The sequence below is a fragment of the Pholis gunnellus genome (genome assembly GCF_910591455.1).
Source record: "Pholis gunnellus genome assembly, chromosome: 4".
NCBI classification, from domain to species: Eukaryota; Metazoa; Chordata; class Actinopteri; order Perciformes; family Pholidae; genus Pholis; species Pholis gunnellus.
In genome coordinates, this window is record NC_136530.1 from 8,733,645 (window position 1) to 8,756,978 (window position 23,334).

The 23,334-nt window shown below is 42.3% G+C and overlaps 1 protein-coding gene across 2 annotated transcripts in view; it reads left to right on the forward strand.

The window, feature by feature from the left end:
* The first annotated feature begins 9,585 nt into the window (after nucleotides 1–9,585).
* cep350 (centrosomal protein 350) overlaps nucleotides 9,586–23,334 on the forward strand; it is a 30,992-nt gene continuing 17,243 nt past the window's right edge. For both annotated transcript variants that reach the window (XM_079157596.1, XM_079157597.1), the window contains exons 1-16: nucleotides 9,586–9,841; nucleotides 12,174–12,262; nucleotides 12,424–12,467; nucleotides 12,638–12,746; nucleotides 12,832–12,997; nucleotides 13,795–14,456; nucleotides 14,637–14,750; nucleotides 15,025–15,153; nucleotides 16,341–16,460; nucleotides 17,577–18,298; nucleotides 18,489–18,607; nucleotides 19,414–20,441; nucleotides 20,664–20,805; nucleotides 21,092–21,261; nucleotides 21,383–21,569; nucleotides 23,039–23,229. In XM_079157596.1, the coding sequence (XP_079013722.1) occupies nucleotides 12,178–12,262; nucleotides 12,424–12,467; nucleotides 12,638–12,746; nucleotides 12,832–12,997; nucleotides 13,795–14,456; nucleotides 14,637–14,750; nucleotides 15,025–15,153; nucleotides 16,341–16,460; nucleotides 17,577–18,298; nucleotides 18,489–18,607; nucleotides 19,414–20,441; nucleotides 20,664–20,805; nucleotides 21,092–21,261; nucleotides 21,383–21,569; nucleotides 23,039–23,229 (3,988 nt within the window). In that variant the 5' untranslated portion in view covers nucleotides 9,586–9,841; nucleotides 12,174–12,177. The remainder of the gene's footprint in view (nucleotides 9,842–12,173; nucleotides 12,263–12,423; nucleotides 12,468–12,637; nucleotides 12,747–12,831; nucleotides 12,998–13,794; nucleotides 14,457–14,636; nucleotides 14,751–15,024; nucleotides 15,154–16,340; nucleotides 16,461–17,576; nucleotides 18,299–18,488; nucleotides 18,608–19,413; nucleotides 20,442–20,663; nucleotides 20,806–21,091; nucleotides 21,262–21,382; nucleotides 21,570–23,038; nucleotides 23,230–23,334) is intronic.

Sequence of the window (23,334 nt, forward strand, 5' to 3'; positions counted from 1 at the left end):
ACATGCAAAATGGCCCATTGCAATTCTGACTTGTGTTTTCCTACTGTTACAACTTCCTGTTCTGTGTCCATCCGAAACGCAAAAAAAGGCATTGCTTTTATTTACTTTTGTTTTATTGCTTTTGTTTGCTGCGCCTGCTACGTTATTTGAGATGCAGTTCAAATACAAATGAGTTATTGCAAGTAGGGGATTTCAAACAAAGTCTAGTATAAGCCCTACTCACTTCTGGCATGCTGTAAATCGGTACAAACAGACAAATATGGATATCTTTATAAAATTATCAGATACAGATTGTAGCTTTACATTACACCCCTTGTAGCAGATTTGGTGTAACAACATCATTCTCACAGGTGCAAACACTCATCCAGCTTGTTTTTGGGTGATCAGTCACAAGCCTAAAGAGACTCAGCTTCTGGGTAAATATGAATGTGTTCAGCAAGGCAATTTGCCAATGGCCCAACAGCTCTCACTTTCTTCAGCCAGTTTAAAATATTACAAGTCCTCTGAGCATAAAAACTAATTAGATAACTCTAACGCAACCCTCGAAACAAATACTCATATCATATTTCTGGTGCGATGCTTAATAGCGCAATTACAGGGCGTGAAGAAAAAGAGGGAGAGTTATTGTTTTTCAACCCATCTTCTCCATTATTCTGGTTTTGGGTACGTGCTCAGCAAGACACGCATTCATACATCTTAATGCCTGACATGCTGCAAAAGCCTCAGCTGCTGCTCCTACTCTAGCTTTATGGAGCCCTCACCAATTTAGTTACCCGAATGATGGATTTCTGGTTTTAACGGGCCCTCAGAGAGAAATGGTTCTAAATAAGTTGTGCAGTGAAAATATCAAACCATTAAAAAGAGTCCGTTGTGTAGTTGTAAAGAGCAAGTAGGATGACAGGATGAAAGCTATTCAACTGTCATGAGCATCTGCTTAAAATCCATTAGACTGCTTCAGCACGTTGAGAGCAATTAAATAGACGCTGTCAATAAGTGGACACCATGCTATGAATGGGGCACTGATGATCAGAGGCCCTCTTGAGTTGATGATGGCTTCAATGGTGCAAGAAAGCGTCACCTCCTTGATTTTAGGAGTTCTCCACTTACACCTCCACATATCAACATTTTTGCACAAACTGAAGAAAAAAAAACATACTTGATTTGCTAATATCTGTGACTGAAGAGGACAAAGGTCTGGAACAACTCAAAGCTTTACGATGACAAGCAGCAGAACAAAGGTCGATATGAGAGATTTCTGTGAACTGTTTATGAGAACACTAACCAGCAAAAATTTGATTTATTATTCATGAGGCAGAAAGTGACATAAACTGTAGGGGGGGGGGGGGGGCTAATGAAATAACTGAGAAATGTGGCAAAGAATCAGCAAATGAATCATCAAACATTCATCTTTTCCTGAGGCATGAGAGGTCAGCTCTGAATTAACTAATGTAATACAAATGGGCCTATGGAATAGATGTTGTTCAGCTTAGCTGTGATTTACCAAATCCCACATTAGCATTGTAGTCTCTCCTTTAGCATACAGTATTTTAAATCACTGTTTTGGTTTTACAGTCCACAACAGTTTTACCGTTTTTTAACCCCTCTTATCTTTGTAGCTAACGTTAACCCCACTGTAAGCTAGCAGCTCAGCACCAAACAGCACACAAAGTTAGCGTTAGCAGTTAGCTGGTGAACATAGTGGATCATTTAGCAGCTAAAGAGCCACATATTATCCCCGGAAGTTAGTGGAGACAAAAAACAGCTAAAAGGAGAGTGACTATTGAAAGTACAATTGTTAGGTATTTGTCTGCTGTTCGAGAACCTAAGCAACTGTTAGCTAACAATCGCAAATTCAGCACAACATCTTTACAAGGCAATAATATGTAGATGTGGCGTAGCTGGTTGTGCTGTCCCCAAGTGGCCAAAAAAAGAATTACCGCATGTTACCTCAAAAGAATAAAATAACTAGTTCACTCACTTTAGTCTTGTTTAATTTGCAAAAGTATGATTATACATTATAACTGTACAACAGTTTGGAAAAGCCAGCAACATCACCAGTGATGCAATTCCGATTCAAATCTCACTTAGCAGGGAAATATCATACTTCAATGTTTTTTTATTCAACTATTTTCTGAACTAATTTCATTTATAGTAGGCATAATAATTTGAGAGAAACAATGAGACAGTCAGACAGTGGCAGTTACGACTACAACGGGCAACAGTTTCAATGCCTAGATGAAGCGAGTTGTTTTTAAAACTACATTGCTGCAGGAGGACCACTAGCTCAAGTCCAAGTTTCTTGTCATTTATATTAAAAAGTAGTTGTACATTTAAATGCAATTGAATGCAGCTTCAGTGCCAGTGGAACCACTAGTCTGCCTTTCTCCCAACTCTTATTAAAATACATTATTTCACTGAGTAATTGGCAAACAAATGAATTGGAATCGTCCAACTGGACGTATATCCTCGACATGAAAAAGACATCAATTCTAATTAGGGTCCTTACTGAGTGACCTTACCTGCCATCAATTAATCATAAAATATAAATCATTTCTTGAAGCACACTTTTACATATTTTCTTTTTTTAAAGAAAACAATCTGATGTTCCTGATTGACCATGTTGTCCATTACCTCCATGATTACCTCTGACACCTTGAATTTCCAGCTCTGCTGCTGCTCTGGAGAACAGAGAAAATGGGACCATAGGTAAATGGCTTTAATTGTATCTGCTTAATGATTATGAGCTGACAGAAAACAGCTTGTTCTAAAGTCCAGCCCTCTTTCTTCTCTCCAAAGCTTTACTTAGTGCTGCAAAATGATGTCCATAAGACTCAGAGAAGGCCAGGGAAATATATAGATATGAATATATATATATATAGAGAGAGATATGCCCATTCAGATGGTTCCCGATAGGGGGAGCTCTGTGTGAGAAATGGCAGAGGAACTTTCATTGATCAAGGGCTTACTGAATCCATTTAGCAAATTAGTTTTCAAACTAGCTGCCAGTGAACAGGAATGCCAAGACAATTTAGCTGACATATAGGGGTGTTTAAATACAAAACACCGGATCTGGGTATTACAATCCCAGAAAAGCACCAGTCACAGGAAAATACAACAAAGGCAAAATAAATTGACTCAGACAGATGCTAATGCTCATGATCAATCGTAATGAAATAGGCTGGTAAAAACATCAAAACCTTTTTTTAGACAAATATGGTTAGTAAAGGGTTGAATGACAAATAGGCCACTTTTAGAAGATGAAAGCTGCTGAAATGGACACAGACATTGATGTTGGCATGAAAGTATATACGACAATAAACATTAATTGTGAATTGCCACAAGGCTGCTCTTTAAGTCAGTACAGATCTTATCAGCAAACGAGTGCAATTGGCTCCTCTGTGGTGCATTTAAGTAAAGGTCATTTAGACTGTGTTTATGTATACATACCATACAGTATATTCAATACTGACGCACTTAAGTGACTGGTTTATGGTCACCATCTGCTTGTGAGATTGCCAGTGATAAAAAAAAAGAGAGATACAAAACAAACCCTTATGTGATGCATTTTGTCTTCACCGTCTATATTCTGTCTTCACATTTAACTGTCCGCAAGAAAGCCAATAAGAGTATTTTCCAATCGTTTAACTATTCCTTTAACATTGGCCTGAACAAAAAACACACAAGTGCAAATAAGGTTTTGTGACCAGGAATAAGGAGGAAGAAGAACACTAAGTAATTTGTACAAGAAAACAAAGATAAAGGCTGACATTTCAAAAAACACATTTGTTTTATTCTTCTCCCTTTAGCAACAATTGTCAGAACCATTAGTTCAGCCAGACACATACCAGACCCGGTCCAAAAACAGACCTTCACAGTGCTCTAAAAAAACACCCACACTGCAGTGCAATGACTAAAACATCAACACTCAGCTGCTTCCTCTGCACTCCACTGCGGTTGCCCCACACAATTATCAAAACCAAACTGCCAAGAAAGTTGATTGTGGTTTGATGTAATCATCCTAATTAGCTTTTAAGAGGTTAGTTGTTGAGAAGCCTTAGTCACTGAGCTTTCATACAGCCATTATCCGAAATTGTTCACAAATTATCTTATGTGTTACACGTGGTGACTTTCCAGTTGCTTAGGCCAGATTCAAGCAGAAAAAAAGAATGTGAGTCTTCACGAAAACCGAACCACAACATTAGAGGGGCTGAATTGTTTTTAACGCTCTTTGTTTGACAGCCAGGTGTCTACAAGGTTACTAATGAGGAGTGAAGGAGAGGCTCTGGCAGGCGAGGAACCTTCTCACACCTGCTGCCCCCAATGGCACTCACAGACGCCTGATTGCACATCGTTCTTCCACCACATCCACCCCTCAACCTGGACGTCAACCGGATGAGTGGCCAAACATGTGTCAGGGAGTTTTATGTCACCAGGGACCTACTCTAATGGGCGTTTGAAGGGAATCTGGCATAAATTTGAGCTTGCCAAAAATAACCATCATGTTTCTAATGAGGTGCAGGAGATTCAACCGCAATGTTAAGAAATCTTGAGGACAGCTTATATGGTCCAAAAGAGGAATTGAGAAATCTGATAATTTGAGTTATACAAACGTTCCCTGGTGATTTTTCTAGTAACCAATATAATTTCTTAAATGTGCTTCTTTCATCATACAGGCAAAATGGAAGACTATGGCAAAAAGATGACTGATTAAAGCAGATATTTAAAAAAAAGGGTTGTATATGCATCTTTTTGTTTGCTGGTGTGATGCACCTAGTGTTTGAATTTGACCGCAATGTTATACCAACACTTTTAGGAGTTATCCAACACAATGCAATGGGAACAGGAACAATATTCTACTCACACATACGACTGGAGTGTCTCAAAGTTAAGTTTTGTTCACATGCTGTAGGTTATCTTACAGCTTTGTTTGTCCTCGTACAAACAGAAGAAAAAAGACCGAATGAACTGAACAGACGGCTCATCCAACAGTAAGGAACACTGACACATGATAGATCATTACAGTGTATTATGAATCCTCTCAATTGTGGCTCTCTCATAATAAAGCCACTTTGGATTACTGGTCTGTATTATACAGAGTGCATTAGGCAGTGCCAACATCTACACATTCAATTTACAACTTTCTATTCTACACTGTGGTGCATTTCAGTGTGCAAACATCCTAATGTCAAAGTCAAAGTATTGGATACATTTTTGACCTGATGGGTTGCCTTAGAAGGAAATTTAGAGGGGAACGTCACCAATTTTACACATCAACGTCTTGGGGGTTACTCACAAATGTGTGAAAAAGTATTGTATAAAGCCTTTTGTGGCTCCAGGGGGAGGGTCTGGAGTCTAATAAATGATTTCAGATGATGTCACTTGAGTCAGTGTTAGCTGGAACTGACGACTACAATTTGGAGATCGAAGGACGTGAGCCTGAATCTCCGACCAAACTGTCAGTGGTGGAGTCGCATTGTGGGTAATAGAGGCCTCAGGTTTTGACAAGGAAGAAGAATGTGTGGAATAAAAAAGACAATATCTCTGATCCTGCTGCATCAATCACACACACACACACACTCACACACTCACACACAAGTTTTGCGCTCATTTTCCTCAATCGTTTATAAGGCACTCTGGCTTTTTGTCTTTAACAGCAGCCCGGTACACCATGACAGACACCTCTCAAAGGGACCCTACCGCTGTGATGACCTTCCATGAAAGACCATTACACAACATCACTGACACCTGAGATGAGTAATGATCAACACAACTAATAGGACCACCACATTGTTATGGTCCATTCATTATAAGGTAAAGTAGCCTCATGGGGAGGGAGCTGGTGGAGCATGATGCATTTCCTCAGTCTTATGATGATATCATGTTACCATAAAGTTTCAGTGATGCTAAGATGTTTGGTGAACAGGGAGGCCGAGAAAGGTTTTCAACATGGTGTCCAACTTGACAGTTGTTATATATATATATATAAAAACATGCTTAACTGCACATTTTATTGATTTTGTTGTATTTGTGTTGTTGAGTTCAACAGATAGTCTCACTTCTGTGCAAGGTAAATTGAATAATATATTCAAACACTTAAAATCGAATGGGATACTACCACAAAAGTGATTCAGTTCTGTGGAAAGGAGTTGCCAGAGCATAAAAAAGGCTTTTCGGGCATAATGTCTGCACAACGACATTACAGCATTCCATCCCAGATGTAGCTCATGATGTTAGGTAGAATGTCTGGCACATACATATTATTGCTGTGTAACATTGTTTCCCAAAGGGATCACATGGCAGTGACATTTAAATCTTTGCCACATTCATCAGGCTGAGGGAAAACCACACTGTATTTGAATCATGGAAACCCTTATACACAAAACATATAAATGAAAGATGGCTGATTTGACCTGCTCTCATATAAAATAGATGTGCATACATTGTTTTTATTACTCGTGTCAGGCTTAACAGGAAGCCACTGTATCACTGTACTGACACTGTAACTGGTTAGTTTTCTGACAGCATTCTGGACAGTGTGCTGTCAGTGCTTTGTTTATTTACCAAGAGTTTAACAGAAAGACTGCATGTGGCAACTAAACATGAATTTAGTGTGCATCTTGAGGCGATAAAAGATACAATTAATCATCTTTGTAAATGATGAATCACAACTATTCAGCATTGTGAATATGCATTGTAGGTGGTACAAGAAACATACAGCTTGTTTCAGTTCAAGAGGTGCCGTCATAGGTTCCGTTTGATTGCTGAACAGAAGCACTAATTTATACACCATGAAAACCAATTTGCAATTTGAGAGACAGGAGTGGTGTTATTCAAGCAGGACAATCTGAGCACTTGACAAGAAAAGATTAACAAAAAAACAATAAGAAGAAAATACACCCAAACTGGATTGGGGGGGGGGGGTGGTAGCTGACAAATTAATGTGATGAAATAATGAACAAGTCACCCCGGAGAAGCAGGACTGATCCATTTGCACTCAATCATTTGATCAATTCTAGAACAAAGCTGATCACCTGCCTATTGAACCACTGAACGGTATAACTGGGTGTTGTCGGAGGTTGCTTTGACTGCAATTGTAAGGCTCCACTTCAGGAAAAAGAAAGATTGTGAAGTGATGAAGTCGACTGGCAACACAGCGTTTGCCTCCAGCAGCCTGTCATCCAAACATTGATTATTCAAACTGCCTCTTCCTTTAGTGTCAACCTCCCATGACTTGAGAAAACAGGCTGTTATTCTGCTTCAGATGGATTTGTTTATCTAATTACTTCCCTACGAGCCTTTTTTGCAGAAGATAATAAAAAAAAAAAATACATAACATTTGATAAAGTCCCAGGTCATAGAAATACAAGGGCAGAGACAAACAGCTGAGATGATAGATGGATTTCAGGAGCAAATAGCGGCAGTTTGGTATCTTAAACCTCATCAACAACTTGTCAGACACATGCTTCCTTTTAATTAATTGGAGCAAATGTAGTCTTGATTTTCTCATCTTTAATTAATTCCTCCCTCCTCGAGGTAACGATCGCTGCCTTCCCCAACATCTGAGATAGAGCAAGGAAGAGATTTCTTCCCCAGCCCGTGAATGTTTTTATCATTATCTGGTCTCGGCCCACTCAGTAATTTGCAGAACCTAATTCAAGTCTGCCTCTACGTGGCCCTTATTGTGACACCTGCTCTGTCACTCGGAGCAACACACTGATTATGAAGATGTGATCTTTTTGTATTAGCAGGAGTTTAATGACTCAGTCTCCTGTCTCAACCTGTTTCACTGGTAAATGTGAAGAGAGATAAGTGCTCGGTCACTGTCTTTGCACATTACTGATTTAGTCATGTTGTGTAGGCTTATTAAGTATACAGTGGAGTTGAAAGACAGTTTAAGGGTTAAACATTTAGGAAAAAAAGTATATCTGCCCTGGATTCTCAAAAACATTTAATAAAACAAATAAAATCACTGTTGATTTGTTGTATGAAAAAACGTGTTTTAATGTCGGCAAAACTGCAGAGTGTTGTGGTTCAACTCAGCTGTACAGTCATTCTATTTCAATGATCAGTATTATTATTATTAAAGACTGAAGGAATTCCTCTTTATGGATTTCTGGACCCTGATTCTCTAGGTGGTATACACAAACATAACCTCTGCCAAAAAAATATTTAGTTGTTAATATAAGCTTAGCTATAAGCGCAAAACAGTTTTTTAAACTAACATCTGTTCGGATATAGAAATTACGGAGAATGTCTTACCTAAAAAGAGAGAACTCCTTTCCATGTCGTTCATCTTTCCACAGAAAATAAAAATGTGCCGGCAGACACTGAACGAAAACGTCCGCCGTACTGTCCCCCTGCCAGTACAGAGAGAGAGAGAGATAGAGAGAGAGAGAGAGAGGGGGGGGGGGGGGGGGGGGGTATTAGCCAAGGGGAGGCGGGGGAATTGGAGCTCTTGTATGACAAATTCCATGTAGTTCCACATGTAACTTAGCCTGGTGTGTGCTCATAAACAACAAAGTCTACAGGTAACCTACTTGTTGCCATCTGCGTGCTCCAACAAGCAGCCATAACCTGGAAACCTGCATCTTATGGCTTCATGGTTATGACAGGCTGTTACGACTCGCCTGTTAAACAGTGGGCTCAGATCCTATCATCAAACTATTTCACCCCCTTTTTTTTTTTTTTTTTTACAATGTGCACTCCATTTGTTGCCATAGGGACCAGCATAAGAGAACTCGAGCCCCAATAAAAATCTGTCGAATGTAAAAAATGAAGCAATAATCATGTGATGAAAAATAACTCAAATGAACTGGACTCGGGGTTCGTGGGCTATGGTAATTATTTAGTTTTGTGAATGAGTGGAACGTTCAAAGCGACTCGATGCAGTAGTGTGCCTCTGCATGTGATACACACTCAGGCCGCTCGGTGGCACTAAATGCATATAAGTTGTATTGGTAGCAGCACGTAAGCTTTTTCTACCCTTACTACGCGTATTTACTCTATGGATTTAATTAATTAATGATTCTTTTCAGTTTCACGGTTAAAAAAGGAATAAACTCTACAATATGCAAACAGGTCTAACTTTAGACAATACGATGCCAAATTTTAAACTTGTAAATCTATTTTTTACAATATTGTATTACTTAATTGTATACTTGTGCCTAATCATTTGACACCGTTTATCATCCCCTGGCTTCTTTAGTTCACCCCTGAAAATATGAATTTGCTAAATAGATAAAGATATTGAGGAAACATTAACATTAACTCCCTTTTATATATTCACAGCTAGATATGGACAGTGTAGTTTTTGTATTGTTATCATGTATTTATTTATGGTGATTTTACGGTCAGCCTGTGTGTGCGTGTGTGTGCTCGCGAGAGAGAGTAGTAGTGTGTGTGCTCGCGCGCACTAGGTGGGGCTTTCCGAGCGTTTGACGCGGTCCAAATCTCGCGATAGTTCGGTCTCAGTCACCTACCCGTCTTGGATACCCAGTTTTCACTGTTGAGAAACATCAACATAGTAACCCGGGAAAGGCAACCTCAGAGGCGGGTAGCGACATTTATCTCTAGGGATCTCACTGATGACCTGGATATTTGGTTGTCCCGACAAACACTGAGACAACAACGATGGGTGCATGTCGCTAGAAAAAGTTGCTAGCTTAGTTGGCACAACTACTAGCTAACATTGGTTTGCTAACGTTAGCAGGCTAACGCTAACGTTAGCAAACAGACAGCTGGACGAAACTGAGGAAGAAGTCCGGATAAGTAAGGATTTCCTTATCATTGGGACGTCAGCATGAAAGTGGACATCTAGACACGTCGGATTGTTTCCCTAAAGGTGTGTTTTATGTTTCTCCAAAGAGGTGGTCAGCTAAGTTAATTCATGACTTTCCTGTCAGCTCGCATTCACGTCAACTCTCTCGAGTTAGCGGCTCCGACTATTCCCTGGACCGAAGACATTTAGGAATAAGTCATCTTGAAGTCAGATGGTAGAATTAGTCGCAGACATCATTTTTGGACAGTCAACGATTGTGCTAGATAACAAAAAATGATTGTTGTGAAGTTCACGTTGTTTTAATAATTATTTGGATTTAAAATAACCGTAATACCATGGCTGTTAGTTCACCCCGGAAAGTATTTAGATTAATAACGGATTGTGTTGTCTGAGTCTACGAGTGAGTAATTCCCGGACAGGGTGTTTCATTCGTAGCGTTGACTCATTGCTAAACTGTTACGTGAGGAGGTAGATGGCCGTTACCTGCGGTTTAATTTAGTATTGACACAGATTACAATATGCAACGATAACAGTGCTGTCGTCAACACCAGCGACAGCTAGCGTTTGAATAGTTTAGATCAGTGTGAACCCACCTATTTCAGGCTCTCGGATGTTTTAAACAATATTGTAGAAAATATAAAGTCTCTATATGGAAGGTAACGTGCTCAGCGACCTATCCCCGGTTCAAAAAGGCGATGCCATGTGAATACAAAGTAATACTAACACAGCTGACGACAATGGAGTGATTGTGATTAAAGTTAAACTCGATACAAACCATGTAAAGTCAGAGATGGCACGTCATTTCTTCCTCGTGTACTGCTAAACAGTCTCATGCACAGTCATGACATTAGTGGTCGGAAGCTATATTGCAACGGTTAATGTCCCTACATGTGTGTTTTGGTAGTGTAGCGTCCAGCCATAGGTTTCAGCACTGAGCCGATACTGCGGAGCAACACTTCAGTCGGTAAGCGAAGAAGAAACTATGGCCGTCTTTTGATTTCACACGGTTTCGTTCGTTCTAGTGGCAATCACATGCACTCCAGTTGGGGAATTGTATCTTTTCTCACTCAAAGTTCACCCGACATCGTTTATTCTTGTGCTGATAGGTTTCTGATGGGTTCAACTTCCCTCCGACGAGTTTTAAATGTCAAAGCACGTTTGTAAACAACATTTATTCGCTCTAAATGCCTGAATTGGATGGATTCTCTCCGACAGCAATACAGAACCAGTAAATGGTGCTGGCGCTTGTGACTTTAGAGTTTTTGCTCGTGACTGAAGGGGTGGTAGTACGTTTCTCTCACAAGCGTTAACGTGCATTACTAGTCGTTAACCGAGCTTCGAGGGAAGTGTTGCATGTAATGCTGGCGTGTGCACTTTTCAGTCACTACTTTTGCCAAAAGTAGCTAACGTCAGCTTATCTCCACAGGCAAGAGGACAACCTGAAACTGTTAGTTATATGTATGCATGTATTACCGTTTACAGATGTATGGTATATAGTTTTAGCTGCTGTTGTCTATTCAACCTTAAGTTGAGGATTCAGTCCCACCTAAATTCACATTACAGAAAATACACAATGACACCATTCATTTGAGTCAGGTCATCACTGACATAGTTTAAGTTTTCTTCCTGATCGCCTCAGGGCCGTGTCACGTGGTTGTTATGAATAAAGGGCATGACTTCTGAAGAACTATTCATGACTCAAAGGGTGTGCAAAACACCCACGAGCTAAGGAACTAGGATGGATTTGCTTCGTAATCCATGGTGCAGTTAGCTGATTAAAGTAGTAAAGTTGTCAACAAATTGGCAGACTGTTGCCTCAGGAAGAGAAAACAAAACAATGAAATACAAATTTGTCAATGACTTTAAGAGAGTAGTACCTACGTAGGACCAGACACCTGTACTCCAGCTTAACGGGTGCTTTGAGTAAACATCGTATGGCTGACGTGTGACAAACTTAAGTTCCGCTTACCTTGCAACGTGGAAACCTTTTAGAGGAATGTGCTGTTGTAGAACCGGTTTTAAATGGCAGGCGGACATTAGTCTGCTGTCAACAAGCTGACATAATAGTGTATCGAGTAGTAACTAATTAGGCTCCACATATTTGACGTGGTTCACATGCTTGGCATGGCTCCCCATCTCGACAGTTATCACCAAGGTTTGTTTCTGTCAGTCATTTTCTTGTTTGAAAGTGCTTGACGTATTTTGGTTCTATATGCTACTCCTTGTTTTGGTTTCAGTTAAAAAAAATTGTTTTATCTGCCTGATTGCTGAATTGTAACTGGCTTTGTTTTCAGACTGTGTATATCGTAATGCTGTAAAAGAGTTGATTCATGTCACATTTACCTTTGTTCAGTATTGGTTTTCATGGTTTGCCTCCGTCTAATCTTGGCTTCAGGTGAATGAGAGAGATGAGGAGCAGCAGGAGGACTGATGTTTCTCTGAAAAGCTCTGCTCAGCAGCTTACAGATCTCCATAATGGCACAGGTGTGTAAACGATTGAAATACAGTTGTATTCTTGTTATCGTATTCTCACAAGCACTTTATTTGAAATGCATTATTGAGACGTGTCATATGAGTTGTTTACATAGCAAGCGGTTCTCTTGTCACCGATCAAAATGGATTTTCATTCTCTTCCTCTTCATCAGAGCTGACAACTGCATGGAAAAGTTTGTCCCAGTCCAAAGCTGCTGTAAGTACACCTGGAAGAGTTTTCTGCTGAATGACTTTGTTTGTCAGCTACTCAAAAACTATTTTCCCTTTTCATAAAAGTTATGAAATACAGTCTGCAACAGCTAATGATGACGATTCCCTTTCATCATCTCGTAACCCAAGGAGTCTGACATGTTTCTCCCTCTGTAGTTGCGGCATATAGAAAACCGTCTAGAGGCAGCTCCAGGGACAGGGGTTCTCCTGGACTCTGTCATGGACCCTCCCAAGAAGAAATCCTCCAGGACGGTTCGCTGCAGGGGTGAGTTATTTCAAAATGTCATTATCACGAGTTTAATTCGACACTCAAGCTCTTAACTATTTTAATATCGCTGTCTCGCTCACAGATGGTCAACGAGCTGATGACCGTGGAGGGTCTTCAAAGCGCAGGGGGCGAAGTCAGCAGAGTCCAGAAAAGAGCAGCTCACGCAGCCCGCTGAGAAACGCCACCCAGGACAGCAATGTCCGCAGAAACAACAGCGTGGAGTTCAGGGAGCCGCTAGCCTCCTACAGGTACAACAACTGCATCAAAAAGCATGTATGAAACACCCATAGCCTCTTCTCTCTAGGCGAGTTACTCTGGACTGGATATCTGTGGTTGATGCTTTCAAGCACCGCTCTAATCAATTTTCAAATCTTCTACAATAAACAAACTTTAAAACTACACCTAAAAGCATAAAGCCTTTTATTGCGCATTCATTCTAAAACACTTATCAAAAACACGGTATTTAGATGGTACCAATCTATTCATACTATATAGTGTGTTGGCGCTATACAGACAACAGAATAAGATGGTGTTTATTCCTTAACTGGGCTGTGATGTTTTCATTGTAATTATTGCGTCAGCTCATTGTTTCAACTCAATGCATCAGGAGAGCTCTTTCACCTAAATAACAGACAGTCCCCCAACGCTCTCTGCTCTTCAAGACTTCCATTCAGAGACCATATGTTGTTGACATCTCCTCTGAATAGCTCGTTGCTAAATGTCTCACAGCTACTTCAGTAGCTCAGGGCTCTGCTGTTTGTAGTGATACTATACAACCTCTCTAGTATTTGCACAGAATTACTGGAGTTCAAATGTGAATATCTTCTCAAGAGTTTGTAGAGACTGAAAGTAGTGGAAGTGTTCCATAATTTCAAAATTCCACTTTTTATTTCATTCTGTTCATTCGTTTTAAATGGTTTTTATCATTGAACTTCGATACCCTTTGACCACCCATACATGTTCTCTTCTGTATACTCAGTGAGTGGTAAATTAAGAGTAAATCTTGATCCCCTTCCTGATCCCATGTAATCTGGTTTGTGTCCAGAGAGGCCACCCCTCCACCACATCCCTCCTCTCAGCAGGAGGCCTACAGCCTGCACTCAGTGCCAGGGTCTTCGCAGCCATCCTCTCCGCCCCCCTCAGATCCTCTGCTTAGCCAGCTGGTCTACCAGAGAGACACCAGGGATAAACAGACAGACATGGACCTTGACAGCACACACTCTTCGGCTCTGGAGAGCACAGATGTCCGCTACCTCAATGACCAGCCAGCCCTGGACACCCTGAGGACTATTGGAAACCAGTCACATCTCACGGGTGTCCGAGTCCCTGCATGGGAGGAGGCTGAGGAGGAACGCCCTGCAAAAGCACAACTTGGTATGGATAGCCAAGAGTCAAGCCCATGTCTAGCTCCAGCCCCTGGCTCCACACCCCAAAGGGAGAGCACTCCCTCCACCAGCCCAGGCTCAGCTTCCCAGCGGCTGGAGAACCTGAGGCGACATCAGCCGGATGATAAGCTGGAGAAGCTCAAAGAGCGTATTCGAAGGCAGCGGCAACATCTGGAGGAGTCTGCAGAGAGAGAGAAGCTGCTGGGTTATTTGGAACAGCCCATTATGGCAGCTGTGGGGAGTAACAATGCTGGTACTGGCAACATGCCCACAGTCAAAATACGGAAAGTAGCAGCTGCACCGCCTGCACCGATATACAAAGGTACCATCAGTGTAGGATATCTCCCAAACTTAAAATGTTCTCGTTTGTTTAACCTTTTGTTATAAAAAAAAAAAGACATAATGATGTGTAAATAGTTTAATGTTTTAGCAATACAAATTATAGCTTTATAGTAGGAAACCGGATGCTACAGCTTACGTCTTCAATCCTTTACACTCCCAGGTTTCAACAGTACTGAGACAAAGATCCGGACTCCCGATGGGAGAGTTTGGAAGGAGGATGAGTTCCATAACCTCAGCAGAGAAATATACAGAGACCTGTCACGACAGTTTGCTGGTAAGCATAGGACACAAACAGATTGTTAGCAAGCTAATGAATGCATGGTATGAAAATGTATTGATCTCTCAGAAGCGCAAAAAAATAAATAAAAATGTATCGGCTGTTTTCCACAAAGGAGTGTTGCATAAACAAACAGGATTTAGGCTCATGGTCTTTGGCTTATAACATCAGAGATTGTTGAGCTTGTTTTTCAGCCAACTGACAGCTTTTTAGCTTAGACATTTTTGTCAGTTTGTGTTGCTTATTCTTTGCTTTTGTCTTCTGTGCACAGAGAGCACCAGATCAAGACATCAGCATCAGAGGGAACCGAGAACAGACAAGTCCAAAGAGAGGAGGCCTCCCAAGCCAGTCAGGAAGGTCCACAGATCGGCCCCTTCCTCTGACCTTAATGCAAAACCAGGTATGATAATCCTCTTTTATGTCCGGGGGCCAACCCACCCTTTGAGTTATTTTCAATTAGTGACAGCAGGAAAGCTAAATATGTGAAACAATCTGGCAGAATTTTATTATGGGTCGGTACATTTGGACCAAAACCATCGGTGTGCTTACAAGGCTTTTCTCAACTGGCTGTGCTGCTCCAGTGTCTGTGCAACATTGAGAGTGATACAGTCTTATCAAGTGCTAACTTTGTTTACGTTCAAGCTAATTAACAATAATTCATTATTTAATTTGAATGTAATTGGTGTGATAACGTTGTAAATTCGTCAGACAGACTGTAGAAGCCATCATTCAAACTACAGTATTGCGTGTTTTCTTTCCATCTACTCAGTTGTCCCATACACGGCCTGTGTGTGTGTGTTCTTGTACATGAAGCAGAGAGATTGCTGGCTTCTAAAGCAGTGTTAAGACTCTTAATCCCTGAAGAAATGTTCAGTATGTGTGAAATGCAGTTTGTGTAGCATACAGACACCCACATAGAAGAATCATAGCCACATACTGCTGTATTCTGGGATAGCCCATTCACAAAGATGCTTCCAAAGGCACACATGTAAGCACGATTGCTAGATATCTTTATCTATGAGTCTGTGTAGACCACGGTACAGCACCAAAAAAGGTCATCTGAATGTCCTGGAAGCTGATTGTAAAATATACCTCTCCTATTCTCTAGCTCTCGTTCACTCTGGGCCTGGTGTCTACTTGAGTTTATTCCAACTTTTATGTTGTCTCTAAAGTCTGGCTGTTCTCTCGTTGGTGCTGGAACAACACTATAAATAGCCCTCTGAAATCTGTGGCCAGGTTCAGTTGCTCATCCGCCCAGTTACCAACAGCTGCTTAGTTAGTGGATGTGCAACTTCATTACCAGGAACTGCACTCCGGTAGAATACAGTCATAGTGAAAAGAGCTCCAGAGATTAGCCCATGTAAAGAGACATTGCTGCTTTTGAAATGTAATTGTCTAATGCTCTGATCCCCACAAATGCAATCCTACACACTCTCATTGTTCTCTAATCTTTGTGTATATTTATTTTCTGGCGACTTGCTCCGGTGGTGGCATGCCTCCATATGTGCTAACACATGCAGTCGTGTTCCATGAGGTCAACATGAACCGTATTGAATTGCAATGCTCTCTCCTGGCATGTCATTGTAGCGATTAGCCCTGCGTCGTGGCGGGAGGGCCAAAAGCTGGTAAAGATGGTACTGGGTCCAGTTCCCAGGCTGGCCAGGGAGGAGGACAGATCCCAGCCAGCTGACAGACTGAGCAGAACAGGTGGGACATGGAGACCTATACTCTACCCTTCTATACGTGCCGCTACAGCCCTATCTTATATTGCTATGTTAGGCCAATTCATGAGACCAGCAGCCAACCCGGCTTGCTTACACAGTCGGGTCGTGCTCGGCTTGATGTACTGTCACTAACCAGCGGGTCAAGATGTAGAAAGAACACAGATAGAAAAGGTGATTAGCTTTAAAGAACCACTCAAAATGTGTCGGCTTGACATCAAAAATGTCTTCTCGGCATTATTTAAGTTGAGTGGCATGTAGGACAAGACTTGATCACCAAAGTGTGAATTACTTTTTACTCGTCTACCTTCCCCCTCTTCCTTCTTTCAGACATCTTGTGTCCTCATTTGACTTTTATCTGTTTTCTCATGTTGCTATCGAACTTTCACCTCTAAAATTAAACACGCACGTCTGCTCGTTTTTATTACCGTGTACTTGTAATATGTTGTAAAATCTATATCTGTAGGCTTTTATGGAGGTTTTGCATGTCTGGGACTCACAGACTGAAACACCTGCCAAAGAATATGAATAAATAAAGAGTCTTTGGCTGCTACTGGTCACACAGCCTCAGACACTCCCTCGTAGTCCCAACAGTGTCTGCATCTGTACAGGGCACCATTGACCGGAAGGAATATAGATTGACTGGCTGTTCTGGTTGGCTGCACAATTAGACATGGCCTGATTTCCAGAGACTACAGAGCAGGGAGAGGCTCACTGCAGCCATGTTCTGAAAAAAAACAACTGTCAGGATTAGATACTTAGAATCTAGATGGGAGTTTTCAATTTGGCCCAGATTAGAGTTGCAAAGGCAAGCCTGCCCCACAAGCCTCATCTAGTATGTGTCTAGCTTTTTTAACAGTCACTTGTGGGAACATCCAGTGTATTGTAAGCTGCAAAAACCTGTTTATTGAACATATTAATCATAAATAAACAGGAAAACAGTTAAAAGGATTGTATATAGCCTACTGCTAGTAAAAAAAAGCAAATTTAAAACGTTCACTGTTCCATCACCCTAGCTTCCACTTCAAAGGTTTAGTATAGCATTGAACTATGAAGAAAGTGTGCGCTTGTGTTGGTAAATGTTTTGCCCTGTGTCCACCAGCTTCCCGTCACCGCTCCAACTCAGGCCCACGCTCGGAATCAAACCCACGGCTTCGCCCGAACAGCACAGAAGGACCTCGACGTGGATTTCAATCCAAAAGCCACTCCACGACCACATCTACACCCTCATCTGCAGATCGGCAGAAGGCTCCAGTGGGCGTAAGCACGGACCTGTTGTCAGCAGACATCCAGGGGATACTTGATGACCTCCAGCTGGAGTGTAAAGCAGCTGAGAGGGAGGAGAGGTCCCGGCAAAGGACCCGGGGAGGGAGCAGCGGTACGAGAGGGAGGGGGGGATCGGGGTCACGAACAAGGGCTTCAGTCTCTGTTTGGGGAAATACGGTGGCAACAGGTAGCTACCCAAGAGGCTGCCGCAGCGCCAGCCCCACTGCACACCAGTCAGAGACTGCGGACACTGGGCAGAAAAAACGGCACTATGATGCAGACACCGTTCGCCAATACATTTCCAGGCAACAAGAGGAGAGAAAGAGGCGACGAGCAGAAGAGAAGAGGGCACTGACGGACGAGGCGGAGAGTAGAAACCAGAGACTGCAGGACCTCTACAGGAAGCAACGAGAAGCGGCTAAAACAGTGGCCCTTCCGAGCGAGGCGCTTGTGGCCCCCGTACAAAAGCGACTACAGGAGACCTACACCAAACTGCTTCTGGAGGAGGCGCAGCTGGACGAGGAAGCCACACAACCTGCTGCTCCTTCTAGTCAAATGGTATTGTACATACGCATGACACATGGTTACCTTATATATATATATATATATATATATATATATATATATATATATATATATATATGGAAGCTGTATTGGGTAGAATAAGTAACTAAGTGATATTTCTTAATGAAAATATATGATGAATAAATATGTTTTGACATGCGTGTTCACACATGTTCTGCCACAGAGACCGATGTATCAGCCCTCAGGAGAGTCGGACAAAGAGAACAAAAGACTAGAGGCACCGCAGAGTCCCTCGAGCAGCGATAGGTCTTTGAATGACCGGCCACCTCCTCCATTATCCAGGTACGCACATGCACAAACGCACACAAATCTGCCTGCTCAACTCCATCACTCTCCAGAATAACAAACAAACCAGTACAACAACAGTACACACATTCTGGAAATAATGGTTCTTAATCCTTATGATGGGTTTGAACCACCTGTAAATTGTTTTGGTACCTAACCCAAAATTCAAAATAGGAGAAAGTGAATGCAGTGGTGAAACTCTTAAAAGCCACTTTAGATTTACACTCATGCAAGTGGTCGTTGCATGAGGCCCAATGTGTGGGCGAGAAATTCTAGGGCATCATCTGACTGCACCAAACAGACGGTGTTTGTTCCCAGATGGTTGGCTTTTTGGGCACTTTTACAGTCGGTGCTCCTATTTCATAGGCATTAAAAGACCTTCTCAGATAATTGACTGGAAATAAAGATGATTGCGTGGTAATGGTTTTACCTTTTGAAACGGATAAAATAATAATCTTTCTCTGTGTGTATTCAGTGATTATAGTTATTGTTATTTAAAGTTTTCATCTAGTTACAGTGTATGCTCCATCCTGTTCATTATGCTCTGTACCATTAACATTTGCGTATCAGACTGGTGAAAACATTTCTTTGCTTCATTAAAACTAAAGTTGCAAAAATACTTTGCTGTAGTACATAAATGTGTTTTTGCGAGGGAGAGCAGACACAAATGTTAAGTAAAAGTTGCTTTTACAGTACCCCAAATACCCAGAATGGTTTCATTTGAACACAGTTTTAAAGCAAGCTGTTTGCATCTCTATACCTCCCTTTAACTTCTCCATCCGTTGTTGCTCTCTCCATTGCAGGAATGATCTGGATTTTGGAGTTGCCTCTCTGCTTCAGCCTGACCGTCTGAACCCAGCTGGTCTACTTACGACTGGTCCCAGCAGCAGTGGGCTAGCCCCTTTTGGTGATCATCTCCTCTCTCACCTTCTCAGGCTGGAGACCGCGGTGGCAGCTAGAGACCTCCAGCACACCCAGCGGCCAGCCACAGCACCCCCCAACAGGTCGCGGTCCAAGGTGTCCCGCATCGAGGCCCTCAAGGCCACAGCCGCATCCCTCTCCAACCGCATAGAGAGTGAGGCACGGAAGCTTGCTGGGGAGGGGATCAACTATGGTATTGAAACGTCAATGGACGTGGATGCTATTAGACCCCCTCAAGCGAACCTTGATGATGGATGCTGGGCAGAAACGGCTGCCCCAGAAAATGATGACGTAGCCTTGAGGATCCAGAGGATTTTGACTAGCACAGGTCATAGTTCATACAATGGCACGGCTCTTCCGGGAACAGGCAACCTGCACGCCTTCAGGGGACAGAAAGAAAAGAAAGGCACACACACCAATTTGACGAATCCACAAACAACTGCTGCGGCTGGGACAGGGCCAACTCTCAACAGTTACACACATGAAGGGAGGAGGCTGGTCAACGGCCTGGACAAGGTAGAGAGAGTGGAACAAAGGACAGGGGGTGGATTGACGGATGACAAGGAGAAGAATCGGACAGATCTCCACGACTCAAGTGCCGGTTCCATCAGCGAGGGTCCTCTTCTGAGCGAAGGGAGTTTTTCTGAGGATGAGGCGAGCCCTCCGCACCCCTCCAGCAGTCGTGTACCTAGATCGGCCGATCGCCTCAAGGCGGCGGACTACTGCGCGGGTCAAAGAAGGGATTACCAGCGGTTGTCAGAGTTCCAGAGAGAGGCAGCGAAGTGCTCGGCCCTCAGCTCACCCTTTGCACAGCATGACGGTAGCAAAACAGCCTGGGAGGAGCTGAACAAAGGAAGCCCTCTGAGTGTAATCAACATTTTCACTAAGAATCTTCATGGCCATGTTACAGGTTAGTTCACATATAAAAGTGTCTTTTCATGAATGCGTGTCTTGTCTGATGAGAAATGGTGAGAAAGTTGTTGTTGCTGAGTATCTATGGGTACACTTCTTAAAGATATGTAACCATAAGAGCTACACAGAATGTTTATCACAGCAGAACTGACATACCGATGAAAAGTCAAGATCATAAATATTTCTCCCCTGTCTGTCTGTTCTCCACCTTGTCCTGTAGTGAGTGAGAGGAACTCTCCCTCTGCCCATTCTTTACACTCTGCAAATGGTCCCGTAGACGCAGCCGTCTATGAAGACGATTTTGTGTCATCACATAGCAGCGGAGCCAGTGGCCACTTGAAGAGAGGCTCCAATTCTCGCAGGTAAGTAAAAGAAGATAAAAAAAAGTTTTTAAAGTGACCACTGGATGGCGTTCATGTCACACAAATAGAAAGCTCATGCAGCCCTTTCAGACAGAAATCCCCCTCTGCATTCTGGAGTTCAGAGATTTCTCCTGACAGGTTTCTTAGAATGAGAAGAAACCGGTTCATTCACTCTCAGACAGATCAACTCTGCTGTTTATCATATGTTCACTAGACACATAATGTGACAGACCCTGAGTTTTATTTAAAAGTGATTGTTCACACTTCTTTCTCCCCTCACTGTCAGTGTGAACAGCCATTTTGAGGAGCTGATGAGGAGGTCTCCTTATGACAAAAGTACAGGAGGCATCAACTCCCAACATTCATCCTTTCACTCGTCTATACACTCGCCGCATCCTTCCTCTGGTTCAACATCTGGCTCCTCACCCTTCTCCAAGCACTCTGCCAGAAAAAGAGGTGAGAATATCAAATGTTCAATAATATCTTTCAATAAATGGTCTCTATGTGGTTTAATGCTATTTTTTTGTAGTTTACAAATCCGTCTGCTGCACAATATAATTACTCAAATCCTCTGCAGGCACAGCATCAGACCAGAGTGATGGCACTCTGGTAGAAGAGCCGAGGAGCTCCTGCTCACCTCCCTCAGAGGCGTTATCCTCTGACTCCAGGAAGAGGGGCTCAGACAAAAGCTCCGCCCACAGCCAGACCAAGAGTGTCCCCTCTAATGACACTATAGGGGAAACGTCAGGGCTTTCTCAGCAAAGGTAACAGTCTTCATCTGACTACATTAAAGGGGAGGTTTGTTACTTTAGGTTTAGTCTGTATAACCTTCCTCCCGCAAGGTTCCAATGTGAGTGTTTTTCAGTCAAAGCTCTCTAAGATATTAATTTGAAGAGTCTGTGCATCAGTGTTTGAATTGCCCACACATCCAGTTGTCTCTGGTAGTTCCTTCCCTCTTGGTTTCCTGTAACCTTCAGTGGAACACTGCTTTGTGGGAAGATCGGTGGTGCTATTGGCTTACATTGGGATATTTCTCTGCTGTCCTGTATATAGTAGGTTACAGGTGTTTCTTTTAGGGTCACAGGATAATTGTTTCTTTATTTCCTGGAACTTCTGTTTTCACTGGATACAAATTAATATTAGCCTGTGAGACCACGCTGTATTTCTGCTGAACTGAAATATAATTTAAACACTGGGTCATCTCAATTGTTGCTGTTCCGACCATTCAGAATCCTCCACTTGGTATATACTGTATCACACAGAGGTTAATTCATCTGGGCATGACTAATCACTTAACTACACTTGGAGGGCCCTGGTTGAGGCTGCCAGTGTAAACAGTCTTGTGGCTTGCTGTCCTGTTGAAGGCCTGAGGGTTTAAGCAGCCATTCAGTGCCCAGCAACCAGAGGGGGCTGCATTTCAACCAAAGACAGAAAACACTGGCTATTTTGTTTTAGGGGGCCTGCAGGGTGGCTGGTCGGGTCAGCCAGCTTCACCACAGCCCGGGCCTGCAGCCAAAGGAAAGGAGAGTGTTTTATTTATTTAATCTCAGCGCCCAGTCGTGACATTTGATCCCTCTAATGGTATTCTAAAACCCAGGTGGCAGATTCCCCTTATAGCACCATTTGCAAAGAAGGTTGTTGGTTAACTTTGGTGGTGGCTTAGTGTGTTTTTTATTTCTTTAGTAGCGGCACAAGTATCACTATAGATCTCAATGAGCTTTGTAGGCTTTTGGCAGATTTTATTCATACCTGCTTCTGTTATAATATATGAATTGATTCTTATCCTTGAAAAAATAAAGGTGCCACAGCCTGCCGTCCTTATTGGGGAAGTAAAGTGTATCCTGATCTCTTTAGTCATCATCCTTGGCATCGGATAGTCTCTGAGCAGCACAATATAGCCATTCATAGTCTGGGCCTCTCACAGCAGGGGTATGCTGCCTCAGTCAGCTCGAGGGTTTGCAGCATGAGGGGCTCTTTCTTTATCATTTGGTTAACCCACTCTGCAAATCCTGTAGCATCCTTTTTTTCCCTGCTTATGAATTAAAACACTATTTTGGAATTAGTTTGTTTTGGAAAATAATAACACACACGTTGTTTTACTGAATCTCTATGGTTTTAAAACATCTTGAAAAGTCATATATTTAAGTCTACAAACATCCACTTTCGAAGACATGATGTCTGTATTTGATCTACTTCTTACCTGAGCTTTTTTTCTTTCTTATTATATTTGTAGTTTGGGTCTTGACAGTAAGAAGTCTCCAGCAGCCAGGCCCAAACAGGCTTCTCCGTCTGGCTCTCCATACCCTGGTTCTCCTCCGGAAGCAGCCTCTCCCGGTGAGCCTGTGAGAAGTGCCTCTCTGGGGGCAAATCATCCAAACACAGGCGCCACAGCTCGCAGTGGTAGAGCCGAGCCCAAGACCACAGGTAGATAAAACTCCTATTAATATGATGAACAGCATACGTTATGTGAAGCAGAACTTCAAGACTGAATGTACCTTTTTTAGCTGAAGTCACAACTGTAGAGATGAA